General features: G+C 48.2%; 1 protein-coding gene across 1 annotated transcript in view; it reads left to right on the forward strand.

The window, feature by feature from the left end:
- Positions 1-14,568, forward strand: part of FDFT1 (farnesyl-diphosphate farnesyltransferase 1) — a 204,768-nt gene extending 190,200 nt beyond the window's left edge. The window contains exon 8 of the mRNA XM_086926190.1: positions 11,169-14,568. Coding sequence (XP_086782316.1) covers positions 11,169-11,390 — 222 coding nt within the window. The 3' untranslated portion in view covers positions 11,391-14,568. The remainder of the gene's footprint in view (positions 1-11,168) is intronic.
- The last annotated feature ends 8,459 nt before the right edge of the window (positions 14,569-23,027 follow it).

Genomic DNA, 23,027 nt, shown 5'->3' on the forward strand with positions numbered 1-23,027 from the left:
ATTAGTTTTGCCAAGACAATGTTTAGACGCCAAGGAGGAGGTGGTCTACGAATTGGTGGGAACATCCGAAAAAGACCTTTAAAAATTTGCTGAATGACTCGAAGAGTAAAGAGAGTTGGAGCCATCCTGACGGAATTGTGAGATTGCTGCTAGAAAAACCTTTAAGATGGCGAACGAGAGGCCTGACTTTGCCAATTGCAAAAAGAAAGGTAAAAGTTGCTCTGGAGTGGAATGTATAGGGTGCACCTGGGCCCCACTGCACCATAGACCGAATCTTTTCCATTTGAGTTTGTATGTCTTCACAGATGAAGGTGCTCTTGCTTTTGCTAGGGCCTCTCTAAAATACTAAGGAATGTCCAAATTCTGAAATTCATAGTGCTCCGGTTCCAAGCCGCTACGCGTAGAGATGCTGGGTCGGGATGGCAAACTTGGCCCTGATCCATGGTTGAGATTCGGAAGAGGGCGAAGGATGATCGGATAGCACTGGGACAGAAGCAGGAGTTCCGTGAACCACACTTGTCTCGGCCATCTGGGAGCAATTAGAATAATATGACAGGGTTCTTTCCTAATTTTTCGAAGAACTCTGGGAACCAGAGGTATTGGTGGAAAAGCGAAGGCGTATATTGCCGATCAATTCATCAAAAAGGCATTTCCGCATGACTCTGGTTTGGAAGCCAACCTGCGTAGGACAGGCATTTGCGGTTCAGATGTGTTGCAAATAGATCCAGATTCGGGTCACCCCATACCGAAAAATGTGATCTAGTGTGGGTTGATGTAACTCCCATTCGTGGTTGGTCGTATAAGACCTGCTCAGAGAATCCGCGAGATCGTTTGATGTTCCCGGAACATGCACAGCTGAAAGGACGACCTGATGCTGAATAGCCCACTCCCAAATCTGTTGAGCCTGACTAGATAGTAGGATGAATCTTGTGCCTCCCTGCTTGTTTATGTAGTGCATGCACGTTGTGTTGTCCATTCGAACCAACACCGATGCTCCCTGTATGATGTACGCCTTTAGTACCAAGAAAATGGCCAGTAACTCGAGTAGATTGATGTGCCAGGACTTTTGCTGAAAGTTCCACTTTCCTTTTACTCTTAATCCTTGAACATGAGCACCCCAGCCCTCTAGAGATGCATCTGTTGTGAGAGTGTAGCTTGGGGTGTCCACTAGGAATGGACGGCCTGACGAGGCGTTCCTTTCGAGAGTCCACCACTTGAGACCTTTTTTCATTCGAGGCGTGATGCTGACTATATTGTTGAAGGTTCCTGAAACTTGAGCCCATTGTTTGTCCAACTCCTCCTGAATAGGTCTCATTTTTAGCCGACAGTGAGGGACGCAAGAGGATAACATCCCTAGGAAAGATTTCAACTGTCGGGCAGAAGCAGATTTTTTTAACAGGAGGGAGGATGCCAGTTTTTGGAGACGCAGACTACTTTCTTCCGACACAAAGGCATTGGCTAGCCTGGTGTCCAGAATGGCTCCCAAGAATATTCTGTTTTGAGCAGGGAGAAATTGAGATTTTTCCATGTTGAATGTGAGGCCCAGTGACTGAAAGAGGGACTTGCAGATTTGAGTGTGTTTGGAAGCCTGCTCGAACAGTCGTCTAGGTACGGAAAAATTTGTACTCCTTGCAGGCGAAGGAAAGCTGCCACCGGTGCGAGAACCTTGGTGAACACACTGGGAGCAGAACGAAGCCCAAATGGGAGAACTTTGAATTGAAACTCTTTCCCGGCTACCCTGAATCAGAGACATTTTCTGTGCCTTTGAAGAATTGGAAGATGAAGGTTCGCATCTTGGAGATCCAATGTTGTCCTATATTCTCCTTGAGAGAGTAACGGGAGTACCTCCTGCAGGGATAACATGCGAAACGTTTGTTTTTTGATGTATTTGTTTAGGGCACTTAGATCCAGAATAGGACGCCACTCTCCCGATTTTTTTTTTCTTCTTTTTCTGACTGAGGAAAAACCTTGAATAAAAACCTCTGCCTCTCTGGAGTTTTGATACCATTTCGATTGCACCTTTTCTTAGTAGAACTGAGAGTTGGTTTAAAAGTTCTTTGAGATGAGCAGGAGGAGAACCTCTTGGTGGAGAATTGGGAGGAATTTTTAGGAATTCTAATGCATGTCCCATGCGTACAATATCCAAGACCCACTGGTCTGTAGTAATTTGTGACCATGTTGACAGTGAGACATTCGACCTCAACCCGTGGACACTCGGTGGGGCTAGAAAAGGTTGAAGATAGACGTCCTGGTTTCTTGGAAGAATCCTTCCCTCTGTAAGAGGATTTTCCTCTGTAGTGTCTGTAGGATGAAGAGTGTTGTTGCCTGTACGATTGTTGAGTCTGGGAGGAGTATCACTTTTGAACTTGTTTGTATTGATTGGAAGAGCCTCGAAAAGAGGACGAGGAACCACGACCCCTTGCGCCTCGAAAAGTTTGCCTTTATTGTTTGGAGGGCATCATCTATATGTTGGCCAAACAAAGATTCCCCGTCATAAAGCATATGTAATATTTTTGTTTGAACTTCCTGACGGAAAGATGTTGCTTTGAGCCAGCCCTGCCTTCTGAGAACCGCAGCACCAGCCAAAAGGCTGAAGCCAGTATAAGACATCTCGATGCAACAGTCAATCATCTCAGAAGAAATCTTTTCTCCTTCTTGCAGAATCTTTAATGCTTCTGCTTTCGAAGACTCTGGTATTAATTGCACTAAAGCAGAAATATCCGACCACATTTGTCGGTCGTACCTGGCAAGTATGGCCATTGAGTTGGCTGCATGAACTGTTGTTGCTGCCATCGTTGAGAATTTCTTACCTATGGCATTGAGGCGCCTACATTCACAGTCAGGCAAGGAGGATATTGGAGACGAAGGGTTTCTTGATCGTTGTGCCGCCTGTGTAATTATGGAATCGGGTTTAGTCTGAGAAATCAAGCATGCAGAGATATTCTCAGGTGCCTTATACTTCTTATCCAGTCTCGGTAGTACGGCTGGAATAGAATTAGGATTTTGCATAATTTTTAATCCTTCTTGCCAAATAAAATCAATAATTGGAATAGAGCGGACTTGTTTTTGGGGCTGCTCTTTAAAGTCCTATAAGAAGCACTCTTCTTCGGTTACTGTCATGGGAAGTTGAAATCTTTTAGCTGCTCTTTCCATGAGCGCATGAAAACAGCCAATGTCAACTGGCGGGGAATCTATAGGAGCTGGAGTAGGGGATGGCGTTTGAATTTGATAGTTGTTCCATTCTGAAAGTATGGCTCTATCATCCAGCTCACCCTTCTCTCTCTCGCCATCATCATCATCATTGTCATCATCTTTGTCTTCAATTAAAGCTTTAGGGGTCTGTTGTTAAGACCTCGTTGCCGAATCGGAAGGTGCCACCAATGGGTCCTGGGCAGCTTGACTAGGAGGTTGAGGTGCTGGAGAGGCCTGTACCGATCTCGGGGATACAGCGATTATAATCATCCAGCATATACTATAGATTAGAGATAAGAGTCGGAGGAATCTGTGTCATGGGAGGTTCAGGCTCAGGGTGTCTCACACAAGTAGAGTAATCTGCATCCACTTCCTCTTCCTCTAGGTCTTCTTCATCTGAGTACTGACATTTTATTAGTAATTCCGAAGGACTTAGAGCTGCCCTGAATCAACCGTCATAATCAGAATCTTCATCTGAAGAAAATAATACTGCTGGAGGCTGAGAAGGTGTTTGAATCGGCATTAAATCTTCTAAAGATGAATGGCGCCGTTAAAGAAGAGAACTTGATGACTTCAGAGGAACTAAAGCCACCGTTGACGAAGCCACCGCCGACGAGACCACCGCCGACGAGGCCACAGCCGTCGAAGCCACCGCCGACGAGGCCACCGCCGACGAGGCCGTCGTCGACGAAGTTGCCGCCGACGACAAGGTAAGCGTCGACGGAGCCTTTTTCTTCTGCTTGGATGGTATCGTTGACGATGTCAAAGGTATAGTAGACGAGATAGGCCTCACCTTCACTGATACCACCGTTGACGGCGAAGAGGCCGACGACAGGATCAAGGCCGTCCTGTTAGATGATGATGTCGGCGTAGACTCGACGACGGGAGCTCTCGTCGACAGGGGAAGTGATGATGTACTCGTCGACGAGGATAGCAGTTTCTGTGGTAAAAACTACGTAGATGGAGTCTAAGACACCTGAGAGTCAGATCTTGAGGGCGTAACAGGAGTAGGAAGATTCTGAGGGGGAGAACTCACCCCTTTTGAAGTGGAAGGCTGGTCCTTATGATGTTTTTTCACCATTTTAGGTTTAGGAGAGGTCTTCTGATGTTCACTGGCTCTCTTCAAAGATTAAGAAGTTTTGATGGAAGACCCACACTCAACATCAGAGACAGGATTATCTGAAGTCTTCAACTTCTGTAGCCACAGAAGGAGACGCCTTCTCTATCCTTCAAGGTCTTCTGTGAGGAGGATCTACATATTTTGCAATCCTTAACTTGGTGTTCAGGATACAGACAATAATTACATTTTTTATATGAGTGTTCAGAATGAAGTCTCTGCTCTCCACGGGTACCACAAGGCCTGAAGAGGGACTTTTTGGTGGTAGACATTCCAAAAAGTAAGTTCCTGAGATATTTGAGAAGAAAAACTGAGCAGAACTCAGGGAGACTCCCTTCGCACGACGTGCGGTAGAAAATCTGAGGGCCTGAGCCTCTGAGGCGAACATTCTAAGAGGGTGCTGACGCCTGATTGCCTGGAATTTGGACCAAAACATAATGACTAAGACATATCGTAGAAGTGATATGTTGTCAATCTAGGAAAACTCTATGGTTTTTGCTTTCTCTATGTATATATGCTTGTGCTATGGCTACATTGCTATGTTATTTAAAGTGGGACTCTCACTTCGACGACTGGGAATATTCAAGCATGTGAATCTATGAAAGACACCCCAATACTGGAGAAACTGCAGTTCGTGAATCATTATACGTATTCGCACAGTGCCGTAAACAGACTATTTTATTAATGGAAACGGATTTATAACCCTGTCCCTGTCTTGACTTCTGTCCTTTAGGAATCGGTGTTTACAACTGAAATTATTGTGTCCGGTATGTGTTTTTACTGCAGCAACCCGACTTTTCTATTACTGAGCATACGTATCGCTCTTCTAATGCACCTCAGTCATATCCCGCTGCACTAACTGCTGAGACCCATATGTAGCTTTCGCAATGCACTCAATTCCTGAAGCACTTCTTCAGTTCCATTACCGGAGCGCACACAGCACAACCAGTAACTCCCATTCACAATCTGCAACTTCCCTGCTAATCCCGGACTGGCAGTACACTGTTCTGCCAATGCAGCCCAGTCGTATCCTGCTACTTAAACTATGCGTGTTCAGGACATTGTCATCCAGTGAAAGATGTGCCATTGCACCTCAATCTTCCTACAGTATCCACTGCTGTCCATTCAACGGGAACAACCAGCAGTTCAGCCAGTGCACCTTGATCATAACAAGAATCGCCTGCAACCATTCAATCATGGAGTCAACCACATTGACCTCTGCTAAAGCACCACAATCATAACCTGCAGCTTCCACTTCCGAGACCCTGCCACAGATCCAGCAATGCACCTCACCCCTGACCTGCAGAATCTCTGCTAATTAGGTACAGGAGCTTACAAACAGCCCTGCAAATTCTCCCCGTTAACACCATCCAGAACCAATTGCTGTTCCATTACTGAGACCAAGAAACAGCTCAGGGAATGCATCCCAGCTCTGACACTAATCCTGGTTTTCCAGTACTGGGTCATTAGATTTGCCAGTGCCCCTCAATCAAGCATTGCAAGCCTGACTGAGCCCATGTCCCATGCCTGGCATTTCACCTTTGGAAGGAGGCTACCAAACTTTACCAGGACCTATGAGCAGCTTCCCATTGCTTTTTTCCTGCCCATCCCCACATCCGGTCAGTTTCTATGCCCTAGTTGAATGTTACTGGCTGGTAGCGAAGCTTTGTGGATACTAATGCATAACACCCGGGGCGTACCATTGGAGCCAAGAAGGACCAATTCACCTGCTATATTTTGCTACCCCAGCAGCAGTCATTAGGTCGAACCCTCACAGACAGCGCAACTGTCTAGTTTGCTACAAACATCTTGAGGACATTCAAAAAGCTTCCATCGGAATGTATTCCACCCATTGTTCATCATTGACTTGGTAAGTCACATTTGCTTGCTTTCTGTTTGCTGCCTTTATTAATTTTAGGCTGTCCAGCTTGAGTTAGTTCAACTCGTAGAGCATAGCCTGTTTACCAGGGCTCCTTGTATTCTTTCACAAAAGTGTCCATGAGTGCTTACTTTCTGTAAACAAGCCTTTACATTTTGTTCTCAACTAGTCACATTTGCTGTGCATCCAAAGACCGAGGTCAAAGGCCAGGCTTGGTCTTCCGAAGGAGCTTGGTGCTTATTTTTCTTTATCGTACCTCAAAGTATTTGGTTTTTTTATTATGAGCTGCTAGTTGGAGACACCTGCACTAGGCTACTTGAGATGGCGGCGGTCTGGCTGTGCCTCTACGCATTCGCTTCCCTGCTTCATTTGCTATTTGAACATGCAGAAAGTGCAGGCGAGCCGCTTGCGCACCGAAAGCGCACCAAGGGCTAGCCCATCTGTGCCCATCAGAGTCCAGGAAGTGACCAGCGGCAGCCACCATACACATTTTACAAGAGATCCAAGGGTGAGAATGTTATTCAAGAGCTGATTTACTTTCCCCACACACACAACTCCCCACATACATACACACACCCACACACACATCCACACACACATCCACACACACACCCACACACACACCCACATACACACACATCCACACACACACCCACACACACACCCACATACACACACACATCCCCACACACACAACCCCCCCACACACACAACCCCCCTCACACAACCCCCCTCACACAACCCCACGCACTCAACCCCCCACGCACTCAACCCCCCACGCACTCAACCCCCCACGCACTCAACCCCCCACGCACTCAACCCCCCACGCACTCAACCCCCCACGCACTCAACCCCCCCACACACACACACCCCCACACACCCCCCCACACACAACCCCCCACGCACTCAACCCCCCACACACAACCCCCCACACACAACCCCACACACACACACGCTACCCTCACACACGCTACCCTCACACACGCTACCCCTCACACACACACCCACACGCACACACCCCCGCACGCACACACACAACCCCCCCACACACACAACCCCCCCACACACACCCACCCACACAACCCCAACACACAACCCCCACACACAACCACCCACACACTCAACCACACGCACAACCCCCCACACACCTCACACACAACCCCACACACAACCCCCCCACACACAACTCCACACACCCCCACCCCCCACACACCTCCCACACACCCACACCCCCCACCCACCCACACACACCACCCCCCACACACACCACCCCCCACACACACACCCCAAGCACACCACCTCCCCACACACACCACCTCCCCACACACACCAACCCCCACACACACACCAACCCCCACACACACACCAACCCCCAACCCACACACACCAACCCCCAACCCACACACACCACCACACACACACACACACCACCCCGGCACACCACCCCCACACACCACACCCCCGTAACCCCCCTCACACACAACCCCCCCACACACACAACCCCCCACACAACTAACCGCACGCACACCACACGCACCCACACGCACACCACACGCTCAACCACAAACACACACAGACTCAACCACAAAACCACACACACCCCCCCACACACACCCCCCCCACACACACAACCCCCCACACACACACAACCCCCCACACACACACAACCCCACACACACACTCAACCCCACACACACACTCAACCCCACACACACACTCAACCCCACACACACACTCAACCCCACACACACACTCAACCCCACACACACACTCAACCCCACACACACACTCAACCCCACACACACACTCAACCCCACACACACACTCAACCCCACACACACTCAACCCCACACACACACTCAACCCCACACACACACACTCAACCCCACACACACACACTCCACCCCACACACACACACTCAACCCCACACACACACACACTCAACCCCACACACACACTCAACCCCACACACACACACACTCAACCCCACACACACACACTCAACCCCACACACACACACAACCCCACACACACACACAACCCCACACACACACTCAACCCCACACACACACACTCAACCCCACACACACACACACTCAACCCCACACACACACTCAACCCCACACACACACTCAACCCCACACACACACTCAACCCCACACACACACTCAACCCCACACACTCAACCCCACACACTCAACCCCACACACACTCAACCCCACACACACTCAACCCCACACACACTCAACCCCACACACACTCAACCCCACACACACACTCATACCCCCCCACACACACTCAACCCCCCACACACTCAACCCCCCCCCACACTCAACCCCCCCCCCACACTCAACCCCCCCCCACACTCAACCCCCCCCCCCACACTCAACCCCCCCCACACTCAACCCCCCCCCACACTCAACCCCCCCCCACACTCAACCCCCCCCCACACTCAACCCCCCCCCCACACTCAACCCCCCACACACACTCAACCCCCCACACACACTCAACCCCCCCACACACACTCAACCCCCCCACACACACTCAACCCCCCCACACACACTCAACCCCCCCCACACACTCAACCCCACACACACACACACAACCCCACACACACACACACAACCCCACACACACACACACACACTCAACCCCACACACACACTCAACCCCACACACACACTCAACCCCACACACACACTCAACCCCACACACACACTCAACCCCACACACACACTCAACCCCACACACACACTCAACCCCACACACACACTCAACCCCACACACACTCAACCCCACACACACTCAACCCCACACACACACTCAACCCCACACACACACTCAACCCCACACACACACACTCAACCCCCCACACAAAACCCCCCACACACACACCACCACTCCCACACACACCACTACCCCCAGACACACACACCGCCACCCCCACACACAACCCTCACACACACAAAACTCCCCACACACATCTATCGCCCTCCCTCCTATCTCTCTATCGCCCTCCCTCCTATCTCTCTATCGCCCTCCCTCCTATCTCTCTATCGCCCTCCCTCTTATCTATCTATCGCCCTCCCTCTTATCTATCTATCGCCCTCCCTCTTATCTATCTATCGCCCTCCCTCTTATCTATCTATCGCCCTCCCTCTTATCTATCTATCGCCCTCCCTCTTATCTATCGCATCACCGCAGCATCACTCGGGGGCACCACAACATCACTATGCACTACCACAGCATCACTTGTCGCCACCACAACATCACTCAGCGCTACCACAGCATCAATCTGTGCAACCATTCAACAACAACTGGTTCAAATAAGTTCTCTCAATGTTTCAAGTTTTATTACAAATGTCACAAAAATGTTAATATTTCAATTCTGTTCTTGGATTTTCGTCACAATAAAATACACTGAACATAATCTTCACAAAAGTAATTTACAAAGGTTTAAGCTATTGCCATTATAAATTGCAATCACTTTTATTTAGGTATTAATTATTTAAAAAAATTCAAAACCATTGTTATTTGTAATATCAATACATCTAAGTCACGTAAATACAACACATTGCAGTACAAATGCTATAGGTGTCACATTTGCGAAAGTTAAAACTATTGGCATTGTAAATGACAAAGCTATTAATTTCGCTATTTTCATAACCCACACATAAATAAAAAAATTGTCATTTACAGTAACAGCTCAAACTTTCCTAATGCGAGACCTATTGCATTGCAAATGCTTGTTGAAATTGCTCGGGAGGCGTCACTATGTCACTTTGCCTCGCATCGACCCCGGGTGAGCCTGTTCCCATAGTGCAAGTGATGGTGCACGTGGCAACTCTATTTTGATGAGACTGTGTGTGGTAGTCTGGTCTATTACTTATGTGGAGCAAAAATAGCAGCAACTCCTAAGGGCAGTTGCTTGTTTATTATTAGCTTGACCAGTATTTTAAGTTCCCTGTCGGTACAAAAGTTTGTAAAATTGCTAAAACCATTTTTCCCCTAATCAGTACATTGTAAATATAAAAAGAAAGGACTATAAAATATGTTCTACAACTGCCTTAATGATCCCAGACTGCTGATAAAAGTAAACGATTACAGTAAACAAATGTTAAACATGCATTTGCAATGCAATAGGTATCGCAATTGCGAGATTTTGAGCTGCTGGCACTGCATATGCCACACCACTTTTTTCAACTCAACAACAAAATTACACAACACACCACAAACATCCAATCCACACAACAGAATTCCGCATCATACCACATAATTCAACAGCACACAGCATAATTAAAATCCACAAAATACCACTCCACCACACAAAATGCAATCTCACATAATTGCAATCTGATACACAATCCCACTCCATATAATTACAGTACACTCAATACCACATAATTCCTATCCACATATTTCTATTCCACACCATGCCACATATTTTCACTACACAAATCCACTCCACACACCATTCCACAACTAATAATTCCAAAGGCACATAAATCCACTCCACACCACATACATTCGCTCCAATCCAAAACACATGGGTAAAAGACATTCTTATTTACAATACCTCTAACTCTCACAAATGCGAGACCAATTTGCATTGCAAATGCTTGTTTTATTTATAGTATTTTTTGTAAGCCTAACTCATGAGGTGGCATGTTTAATTTATTTAGTTTTTGTGGCATATGCTTGCATAAAAGAAATAACTATTGAACCAACTTGCCAAGTCCAGACCTTGTTGCTTTGCCAAATCTTCTTTATATGAGGGAATAAGTGATCCTCTTCCTAGGGGTTGGTATCAACACTATATCTGCAGGGCAAAATCCATTTGGGAAACCTTACCTTGTCACTTAAGATTTACTAGCAACTTGTAATAAAAAATTGTTGTTTGCAAACGCAACCATTCTCGTTCGGTTCTTTGAAAATTACCCCTGTGTTTAATTCAATTTTTCTTTTATTACCCCCACCAGATCCATCAGAAGATTCCCACTACAGATCCTTCTTGCAGCAAGACTCGGCAGATTATAATCTCTATCAGGACTCAGAGTTTGCCTAATGGAACACTTGTGTCGCGGAATCACTACTCCCCTATTTACCTGTCGTGTGCAATGCTCTTGGCAGCGCTGAGCTGGCAGTATCTCACTAAGGTGTCTCAAGCATCTGACGAGTTTGTACAGGCAACTGAGAACTGAGACCATACAAGGACTCGTGCATGGAAACACTTTAATATTACGACTACTGGTGTTCTTCTGCAGATAATATGGCAACCAGAAAAAGTTTGTGGAGTAGTCAATCAGTTTGCTTGATGCCAGTTGGATTGGACTTCATCATCATTCCCTTTGAAATGACATTAGAACTGAACCAAAACAATTTTGACACTTTACAACAATCTTCCTCCAGTATGACGAAAAATCTGGAATTTCAAAGAAAATGTTTGAAAGAAAGCAGTCTAAGGGGAATTGTTTCTTTTGAAAAAATGCAGTCGGAGTGTAGATATTTTTTTACTACTGATGTTGAACACATTTTCATTCATGTCTTAGGAAGATGGCTCGCAATTTGTATTCTGTCAGCAGTATGGTATCTGTAATATCCAGCTCAAATCTCCATTATCTGCAAAACATTTGAGCTCTATACATGACAATGAAAACTACTGCCACTTTCCAGGGTTTTAAGTTGTGAAGCTCCTATTTCTGTAGCTGTATGTGATGCAGCTTGTAAATAAGTGTGTACATTTGTTTCCTAAAGCAATGTATACATTTTGCAAGACCTGATTTAAGTTCAAAAGGGTTCTAGTGCAACTTTCAAAAGATTGTCCGTATTGAAACTGTTAGCAGAACAAAGTGGAGAACCTAAGCATGTTTTATAAATATTGACTGTTCCATCTAGTTCCTTCCATTTCGAATACGTAGGAACGGCATTACATTATGGTTAACACTATAAATGCCCATTAGCTACATCCAGTGAGGATGGAACGGAATAATTCCAATGTACTCCGGCTCCCATGTTATACGATTTTACTGCTCAGTTCCTGTGTCCACAGAAGCTGCTGTTTCGCAAATGCCACTGTTCACTGTTAATTTTCCAACAAGACTGTGCACAGTTGTTGGCATTTAACTCTGAGAGGGTAGGCGACTTGCATCTGCACCCTATTCCTTCGACAACTTTATGCACTTAAATACTGGGAGCCCTGATAAATCACAGAAACTCACTATGCTAGGGCCTGTAGGTTATCTTGGACATGTACATCTGCTGTGGAACAGAATTATTGACCCTCTCTCTAGAAATCATCAGAGAAAGTCTTAAAACAGGTCAGCCCAATTTATGAAGCTATGTGTACGCCTGGGTATTTAGGTAGGAAAATGCCTTCATTTACTAGTGTAAATTTTGATTTGTGATGGGCCGAATCGTTCATGGTGAACACATTTCACTCATAAATGCAGTTTAACGCACCAAAGGTTGTGCCAGAATAGAATCCACAGAGCAGTGACTTTGTGGGTGTTCTAGCTTGGGTCCTCCTGAGAAGTCGGTGAGCACCCTCAGAGTCACAGGCTTTACTGATGACGTTTGCTGGTGGTTTCTCTCCCTGGGAGGTGAGCGGTACAAGCGTTTCAAGCACTCGTCCTTATTTATATTTGCATCTTGATAGTTCAACATACTGTGCTTGTGCATGACAATATTCCAAGATCCTTGTAGGTCATCATTGTGCCCACATTTATAAGGCTCAATTACTTATAAACACTTGTCTTACTGTTTACCTTGTTTTGAAAACATTTAATGAAATTGTTAAATGAAATGGCACGAACTATGCCACTACCTTAGAAGGGTTAGTCCAAGTAATTTGCAATTTCGAGCTACAGATGCTCATTAAATGAAGGGCAATTTGTCATGCAGGGGTATTTGGTATAGGTCTTTTTTTTTATTCTGTTTCCATTATGTTCTGTTTCTGTGCTATGGAATGACAACTGCTTTTGTATCTATTGATGCAGTCTTGAATTGTTTTGGGAGTAACATACTATCTGCTTTAGATAGTTGTATGTGAAATTTGTGGATCATGCTCTTAAAGTGTCTGCTTTTTCTTGAAGCTCTGAAGTCTCTGTGCAACAATAGTAACAATATCTGCAATCCTTTATGGGGTTGACGGCACATCATGTGCCCCGTTATAACATGCTTATCAACTCAAATATACACTAAAACCAAATTAGTCGGTCTGAAGGCTATGTAAGGGCCTATTTAAGGGGCCTCGAACAACTATTTTTTTTAACCATTATTTAAATATGTATAATTAAACTGTATGGAGTTTGCCATATCTCTGTATAAGTCACTAACCTTGTTAGAAGTGGGCATTGGGTTTGTCATGACCTGCAGCATGTTTGCCATCACAAGTTTTAATTCTACGAGTCCATACACTAGTAGGGCATTTAGCTCTTTTCAAAACACTATTGGTTATAATTAAATCTCCGCCCAGATCCAGGTTGTATGTCTAGGATATTGTATGTGCAACTGGTTCGACCTGGTTCTTTAAGCAAACTCACAACTCCCAAGTACATGATATCTGGCTCAGTGCACATCCCCAAAGGTCTTCTTCTTTGCACCTGTGATCCCACGTCATGATTGTTGCTTTACTGTAATTGTTCACAGCGAGACTTTCACATCGAGTACTTGTTTCCATTGGGGCTGCTCTATTCATCCTGACAAACATCGACCCTACCGTTCTTATGTTTGGCATGTATGCTTCATCTAGGGCTTGTGTTCAGTAATTGGCTTCAAAAGTTGCGTTTTCTCCTTGACTGAGATAGTTTTTGCTGTTTCATCCTTGTTCTGCATAGCCATATTTGTCTAGGGAGTTCACGCGCAGAGACCTGCCATGTTGAGTCGTCAGTATGATGTATGTACAGTGTTGATTTTTCATCAGCCTCTTTTGACGGAGCAGTGTTCCATTTTAATATGTATAGTTTAATTTCTTCGAATACAGAAAATATCTTTTTAAGGTAATTTAATGGAAATGGATTCTTGGTCTGTAGAGCCCATTGTTTTATTTTCCGAATTCTTGTGTTGTTTAAGTTGACGGAAAAAAGCTGTGATAAAGTTAATACATTTGTGTTGTAACTGGTTTGAGAGTTTGATAAAAAAGAAGTAAGGTGAAAAAAATCTACATTTATATAAGGAAGTGATTTTAGATTTCCTTTGTACTTGTATGTCATGTACAGAAATGTTGCATTTTTAGATAGCTTTAGATATCAAACTCAAAACCGCGCCCCAGTAAGCAATTTGTACATCTCATTTGTATTTGAGTGGTCTGATTGCTCAGTATTTTTGCATTGTTATACAATGTATAAAAGTTTTATTGAATAAAACTGTAATGAATATTAAGGGACTACTGATTCCATAATTTCTTATTTGTGGGTTGGGGAGTTCTTTTTCATTGCACTTGTAATGAGTGTAGAATTACTGGAGTTGTCCTCATGGATTCGTTAGAACCCATACGAGGGGAATGATTCATATGCTAATCGGTGTTGCAAATGCCTGTGCCTTTCTTGACACTGGCCACCACCTCGTACCTCAGGACACAGTAGCTGTCATGAACAGTCTCATTCACAAAGGTATTGGTGCATGTAAGTTTCAGTCAATGCATAAGCAACTTCTTTAGGCGTGGAGCCAACTATTCCAATTCACAAAAGTGTGTTTCCTGTGAGTAAATGATTGTTCAAAACGTGTGGCTGTAGACACCCATACGCTGCAAACTTCCACAATCTAGTGTTGGGTCCGGATGTGTGCAAGTCTTTTTTTTCTTTGAAGAAGTCTTTTGAGTCATGAAACAAAGTGACTCCTCTTCCTATTGATGATGCGCATGGACATTGACTCTATTGTAAGATTGTTTTATTTCCACCCTCGGGTACAGATGGTTTTTTTGGCGCTCCAGTTTGACACTGTCTCCTTTTTTTTCGGTCTGCTGTTTATTTCCTCCCTCGTCTGTATTGTTTCAGTTGCGTTTTCCATCCTTGCGTTTTGAAATTCAAACTTGCACTCGTCAATTTGACGTGATCCCACGCGGTTTTCAGGCCTATACTTTATTTCAGTCTGCTTCGACAGAGCATGTGATGCTAATGGAACTAATTCCATTTTGATTCTGCTCCAGCTGCCACAAAAAGTACCCGAGAACCGACCTTCATCAGGTTTGCTACTTATGTCTGTCTCCGGACCATCGGAAAGCAGACTGTGAAGCGTGTTCATCCTTTCATTCAAAAAAGATATTACGGGACTGCTGGGCACGTCTCATATAAATGCAGTGCTAAGAGATCAAAGACGCACCAGACACCTCTGGTCAAGATGCCGAACAGGAAGAGCTTCATGAGCCTCTACAGTAGAGAAAGAGGCCTTTTCCATCCATGACTCCAAATCAGTCCCATGTTCCGATCTCTACTCAAGACTTCAGATAAACGATCTTCCTCTGGGCCAGTGTACAGTGAGTACCCCAGCTCCTGTTCCACCTTCCTAAAAATATTTGGTTTTGACCGTTTTTCCAGCTACTGAACCACCAGTGCCTGCAGGTCTTGGTAGGCACTCGTCTGCTACGGACGTCCCACCCTCCGGTTCCGCTCTAAAAACCAAACCAAAACAGATGGCTCCCGCACTGACCCGATTGCACTCTTTACAGTCTCGACCAACCGCTTCTTCGGCTTGAAGCACTCCCTTCCACCACCTTCATCTCTGAACCCCTCAGATACGAAAAAGAAAACTGTTTCGGCACCAAAACCTTCAGCATCCAGGTTGCTTCTAGAACCAATCCTCCAGAAAATGATGTAGCAGCTCGATCCAAAGCAGCGAAAGCTACCCATAAAACCTCGAACTGGATGTATTTTTGCTCAGCCTGTGCACGTGGTGTCCAAATTATCTAAGCATCTGCTTTCCTTTGCGGAGGCCCTAGATGTATCAGTCCTGCTAAAAAGGACATTGCAACGAGCCCTGTGCATCCTCTTCTTTCTCCACCACATCATTCACAGGGTGAACCAGAAGACTTCACACCACAAGGGTCTCCACAGTGTACTACAGATTATCGGGGGAGGAGACGATTCATATCCACAGATCCTTGGGATAATTATAATGTTGATCCCCAGGGCGATACAGACCCAAATTTCTACCTGGCGCAAACATCACCCCTGATAATGCTGAATCTTCCAAGACCTCATCACTGGGACAGCAACCTATCACCAGGTTACCCTACACAAAGACTTTATTGAGGATGTTTCCCTTTTTAAAGCTTTATCCAATGCACATAGAGCAGGTCAGTACCTGCCGATGCTTAAAGATGTGCTTCGACATGCTGTCGATATTTTCAAGGACCCAGTGCGCGCTCGCATAACCACACCCATGGTTCATAAAGTATCAACCTGCACCCTTAGACCTTATTTACATCAAGGGTCATCTTTCCCCAGACTCATTAGTTGTATCTAATGGCTGTAAAAGGGCCAATTCTCGATCCTCAGCAGATGCTCCTCCGCCGGAATCCAAACTTATTGATGCTTCAGGGAAGCCGGTAGCAGCTCAATCCTCCAATGGTTGGCAGATCGCGAACACTCCAGCCTTGTTAGAAAGATACAACAGGACACATTGGGATGAAATGGAGAACTCCTTCAACATCTCCCTGAGGAATATAAAACAAGCATTAAAAATGCAATAGGTCTCGCCTTTGATTACGTTAGCCATTTTCTTTGCTATACAATACCATTAGCAAAGCAAATGGCTTTAACTCAATCAAAGGCGAGACCTATTGCATTTTCAAGTAGTACAGAGTGTACACCTTTTACCTTGATGAGAGGAGGATCATAAGGTACTAAGCTGTGGATTGCATTGATGTGTCACAGAGAAGAGAGTGCAAAATTGGAGAAAGTGTGTGGAAGAACTCAGGAGAGTCAAGTGAAACTTAAAAGCTGTTATGAAGGAAGGAGAAGAAGGTTGCTGTGAAGTTAAAGGTGAGTGACTAGGTTCCTTGGATGAAATGAGTTGAGCTGAATGGAAAGAAACACTTCAGAATTCAAGACTGTGAACAATACAACGATCAGATGGTCTAGGTGCCGCGCTGTGAACTATGCATCAATTGTATTATTTTTTAGTGATGAAGGGGTGTGTGGGTTCGAGCGGTACAGTGTGAGGAGTGTGCATGACGTGTGCGTGCATTAATGGGATCTGAAAGAAACCGGTTAGTGTTAGATTCCTTACCTTAGAATATCCCCAGGCGTCAGCCTGGATCCGGAAAGTTTTGCATAGCAGTACCCTTGCACGTCGGTAGGCCTCACCTGCGGCTCCGCGTCAGTCGGCGTCGTTGGCGCTGGGATGACGTCCCCGGAGTACTTAGACGCCGCCCTCGCGCGCTGACGTCAATTCTTTTTTCCGCGCCAGCAAGCGCAGATCCAGAAAAAGCAGTACTTCTTAGTCACTTTCTGACTAACTTTTTCGATCCTTTTTGGGTCCCTTTTTTGAGTCGGAAGACTCTCGGTGCCGGTAGGGATGGCCGGGTTCAAGCCCTGTGCTGACTGTAACCGTCTGTCGGTTACCGACCCCCACCATCAGTGCCTGTATTGCCTTGGGGCTGACCACGATGACAAGTCGTGCCCCGACTGCCGGGCCTTGACGTCGAAGGCTAGGCGGGAGCGGACCCGTAAGCGCCTCGAGCTCCGGCAGTCGGCCCGCGCCGTTCACGGTCCAGGTCGAGGAGTAGGTCGAAGGACCGGTCGCGGGGCCACAGTCATCGCAGCTCGGCGAGTCTACACCATTCGTCGAGCTCCAAGTCCTCCGGTAAGAGGCACAAGAAGTCGAAGAGACGACATCGCTCTTCCAACCCCGCGACGCTCGCACGATGCGGCCGGGGTTCAGGCGACACCGCCCACGCGGCTCCTGACTGGGAGCCCAAGAAGGGCCGGGTGTCGCCCCCGACGTCGTCTCCTGTCCCTCCCTCAGTCCGGATCCGGCGTCGGACCGGCGTCACTCGACGCAGAGAGAAGAGCAATTCTTTCATGATCCGGCCCCATCCTTTGCACCTGACTATCAGGAGATGGGAGACAAGGAGGATTGGGAAGGGTCTGAGGACCCTCTGGCACGAGAGTGCCAGTCGAATTGGACTGGGCAGTGGATCTAGGGGAGGCCAGTGGTTTGGACTCTTCGCCCGACACTGGCTTTGTCTCCCCTCCTACCGTGGTTACGGAGGAGGGGGCTGCTTACAGCGTGGGGCTGACTAGGGTGGCCAAGGCCTTGGCTCTTGAGCTCCCCGTAGCGGCCGTGAGGGCTAACCTCCTCACTGAGGTCCTTAAACCGCAGGCAAGCTCTTCAGAGCCTCTACTGCCGTTTAATGAGGCCCTTACTGACGTTCTGTTGGGCACTTGGTCCAGGCCCGCTACAGGTCCCCCTGTAGATCGGAACGTGGCCAGGCGCTACCGCCCGCCCCCGGGCGACCCTAGCTTCCTGTCCACCCACCGCACCCCCGAGAGCCTGGTCATCCAGGCATCTTAACTCCACGACCGCATTCCCGACTGCTCCACCTGATAGAGAATCCCAAAGGTATGAGCATTTCGGTAAGAAGCTGTTCCCTCACTTAGTCCGGGGTTGCGGTCGGTCAACACCGCTTGCCTTTTGGCCGTTATACCCACTCTCTGTGGGACACGGTCGCGAACGTGCTGCCAGCTTGCCCGGAGGAGGCCCGGGTAAAACTCGCTCAAGCCCTTGCTGAAGGATGGGATGCAGCACAGTACTCTATCCGATGTGGGCTGGATACCACAGACTCGCTGGGCAGGGCGATTTCCACAACTGTGGCGGTTCGCCGCCACGCCTGGCTGAGGTCCGCCAACTTTTCGGCTGATGTCCAGAATTCCCTCATGGGCATGCCGTTTGATGGCCGTCGCCTCTTTGGCGACAAGGCAGAGAGTGCGCTTGAGCGTTTCAAGGACTCCAGGGCTACGGCCAAGTCCTTGGGCCTGTCGAGCCAGCGCCAGCAAACTTCTGCCTTTCGCCCCTTTTATGGCCAAGGAATGGGCGCCCCCTCACGTCCTGCCAGCCACGGGCTGCAGACTAACATCCAGCGCGGCGCCGGACGTGGTAACCGCCGTGGCGGTGCCAGGGTACAGCGGTGAGGCCAGTCCACATCCACCCCTGCAGTATCCGCCTCAAAGCCGTCCTAGTCGGCGCTTTCAGGCCCATTTGACGCCAGTTGGGGGCAGGGTTCGCCATCACCTCCACTGGCGCACCATCACATTGGACAGGTGGGTCCTGCAAATCGTCCGAAGGGGCTACTCCCTCCCCTTGAGGCGACCCCCTCCAGCCATGCCACCGCAGTACCACTGCGTGTCTGGGATCAATTGCAACTTTTGCAAGAGGATGTTACGGCCCTCTTGGCCAAGCGGGCCATTGAGCGCGTTCCTGGGCCAGAAGTAGGGTGTGGTTGTTACTCCCACTATTTTCTGGTTCCCAAGAAGGGCAAAGGGGGCCTACGCCTTATCTTCGACCTGCAGAACGTCAACAGCTTCCTCCGGAAGGAGAAGTTCAAGATTCTGACTTTGGCTCAGGTCTTAGCTGCCCTAGATCCAGAAGACTGGATGGTAGCGTTGGACTTGCAGGACGCATATTTTCACATCCCCGTCCTGCCGGCCCACCGGCGTTACCTGCGGTTCACGGTGAGCCACGAGCACTTTCAGTTTACCGTGCTCCCCTTCGGCCTTAGCAGGGCCCCTAGGGTGTTCACGAAAGTGATGGCGGTGATCGCAGCTCGTCTGCGCAGATTAGGGGTGTCAGTCTTCCCCTATCTCAACGACTGGTTGTTGAAGGTGGGCTTGCCCCAGACAGTTGTCAGCCACCTCCAGATACGGCCGACCTCCTGCACCTGCTGGAGTTCTCCATCAATGTGCCAAAGTCACACCTGTGTCCCTCTCAGAAGCTCCTCTTCAATGGAGCGGTTCTGGATTCGCGCAGTTTCGGGTCTAACCTCCCGAACAGCGGGTTCGGGATTTTCAGGCCCTGATTCTGACATTTCAGCCTTTATGCAGTCTGTCAGGTTGACGCTGCGGCTTCTGGGGCTGATGGCCTCCTGCATCCTTCTGGTGCATCACACCAGATGGCGGATGCGGGCTCTGCAGTGGGACCTGAAGTTTCAGTGGGCCCAGCATCAGGGCAACCTGTCCAACCACGTCCTGATCTCGGAGGGCACTGTGAGACATTTGCAGTGGTGGCTCACGGACCTCGATTGGGTCAGTGGCAGATCCCTCTCCCTACCCCAACCGGAGCACGTAGTAGTGACGGATGCATCCCTCCTGGGCTGGGGGGCCACAAGGGAGAGACGGAGATCAGAGGCCTCTGCCCTCCGGTGGAGTCCCGGCTCCATATCAACCTTCTGGAGCTGCGGGCGATCCGACTTGCAACTGAAGGCATACCTTCCCTCTGTCCGGGGAAGTGTAGTGCAGGTGTTCACAGACAACACCACCGCCATGTGGTACTGCAACAAACAGGGCGGGGTGGGGTCGTGGACCCTTTGCCAGGAGGCTCTGCGCCTCTGGCAGTTGCTGGAACGCCAAGGTGTCACTCTGGTGGGTCAACACCTGGCAGGTTCCCTGAACGCCAGGTCGGACGAACTCAGCCGCCGGTGCATGATGGATCACGAATGGCGTCTGAACTCGGACGTGGCGCAAGGTCTCTTTCAGCAATGGGGAGAGCCTTGGTTAGATCTATTCGCCACCGAAGATGTCATCAGTTCTGCGCGTTGGAATTTCCAAGGCGGCATTCGCTCAGACGCTTTTCGTCGCGAGTGGAGCTGCGGTCTGTTGTACACCTTTCTGCCTATACCACTTCTGCCCAGAGTGCTGAAGAAGATCGGGCGCGACCGGGCCCAAGTCATCCTTGTTTCTCTGGACTGGGCACAAAAATACTGGTATCCTGAGCTACTCAGCATGTCAGTTGATCCCTCTGCCTCTTCAGGAGAACCTTCTGTTGCAGCAGCAGGGGACGGTCCTCCACCAGAATCTGTCCAGTTTCCACCTACATGCGTGGAGATTGAGCGGCAACAGTTGAGGCCATTTGACTTGCCTCCTGGAATCTGTGATGTCATTCTGGCAGCCAGGCGTCCCTCCACAAAATCGGTATACGCCTGGAGGTGGAACAAATTTGTGGCATGGTGCACAGCAAAGGCTGTGGATCCCCTTTCTGCCCTCCTTTCAGAGGTTCTCCTCTTTCTTCTTTCTCTTGCCCAGCAGGGCTCTGCTCTGGGCACTATCAAAGGCTACCTCTCTGCCATTTCAGCCTTCTTAAGGCTTCCTGATCAGCCTTCTCTTTTCAAGTCCCCTGTTGTAAATAGATTCTTGAAGGGCATCACTCACATGTTTCCTCCTGTTACTTTCGTGATGCCTCATTGGGACTGTAACCTTGTTCTGACTTATTTGTTGTGCGCTCCTTTCGAGCCACTTCACAATTGCCCTCTTAGTCTTCTAACTCTTAAGACTGCATTCCTGGTTGCCATCACCTCTGCCAGGAGAGTAAGTGAGCTCCAGGCTCTATCTTCTCAACCTCCTTTCCTCTCGGTCCATCCGGACGAAGCTGTCTTGAGAACGCGTCCCTCTTTCCTGCCCAAAGTAGTCACAGCCTTCCACATCGGGCAGTCCATCACCTTGCCCACCTTCTTTCTGCCTCCGCATCCCTCGAAAGAGGAAGAGAGGCTCCACCTTCTGGTCCCAAAACGTGCGCTCTCATTCTATCTGGACCGCACACCCCAGTTCCGGTTGGACGACCAGCTCTTTGCTGGCTACATGGGCGCTAAGAAGGGACAGGCGGTGCAAACAGACCATTTCTCAATGGGTCGTTTTGTGCATCAAGACTTGTTCTTCACTCGCTAAAAAGGAGCCTCCTGTGGGGCTGCGCGCCCATTTCACTCTGGCCACGGAGGCTACTGCTGCCCTGGGCCGGAAATTCCCCTTGCAGGACATCTGTCCGGCAGTTACGTGGGCCTCGCTGCACACGTTTGCTAGACACTACTGCCTGGACAGGGAGCTGGCTATTTCGGCCGTTCTGTTCTCCAGGACTTTCTGGTGTGATCATTGGTTCGCAGACCCACCACCAGGGTTGGTATTGCTGGGGTATCTATTCTAAGGTAAGGAATCCAACACTAACCTGTTTCTTTCAGATGCACAAGTTACTTACCTTCAGTAACGATCTATCTGTAAGAAACCGTAGTCAGTGTTAGATTCCTTACCGCCCCACCCATCCTCCGGGCTGCGAACTGATGCCTAGGGTTAAGGTACATCCCTTTGAGGGCCCTAGTTTTTTGGCACCAGTGTCTGTTTTTATCATGGCTCTGCGTTCCTGGCGCGGAAAAGCTGTGTATAAGAACTGATGTCAGCACGCGAGGGCGGCGTCAAAGTACTCCGGCGACGTCATCCCGGCGCCAACGACGGATGCAGAGCCGTAGACCACGCCTACCGACGCGCAGAGGGTACTGCTACGCAAAACTTTCCGGATCCAGTCTGACGCCTGGGGATATTCTAAGTTAAGGAATCTAACACTAACTACTGTTTCTTACAGCTATATCGTTACCGAAGGTAAGTAACTTGTGCATCTATAGTACTGAATGCCGTGGTGCCACTGAAGAGTCGCAGAATGCTAATTCGCAATTAGTTAGTATCACTAGGGATTCGATTTTCTGGCAGTTGCTGTAGACGATGGGGTTGCCTCCCACCTCAACTGAGTTGCCAAATTTGCAATAAAACTATCTTTGTGCCTCTCTCACCAAGGAAATACTAGGAGAGGCCATCCGGCTCTCCTCATCCCAGGGTTAGGCGAGGGCCCCCTACTCTCCTTGC

This window comes from Lissotriton vulgaris, chromosome 6, assembly GCF_964263255.1.
Source record: "Lissotriton vulgaris chromosome 6, aLisVul1.2, whole genome shotgun sequence".
NCBI lineage: Eukaryota > Metazoa > Chordata > Amphibia > Caudata > Salamandridae > Lissotriton > Lissotriton vulgaris.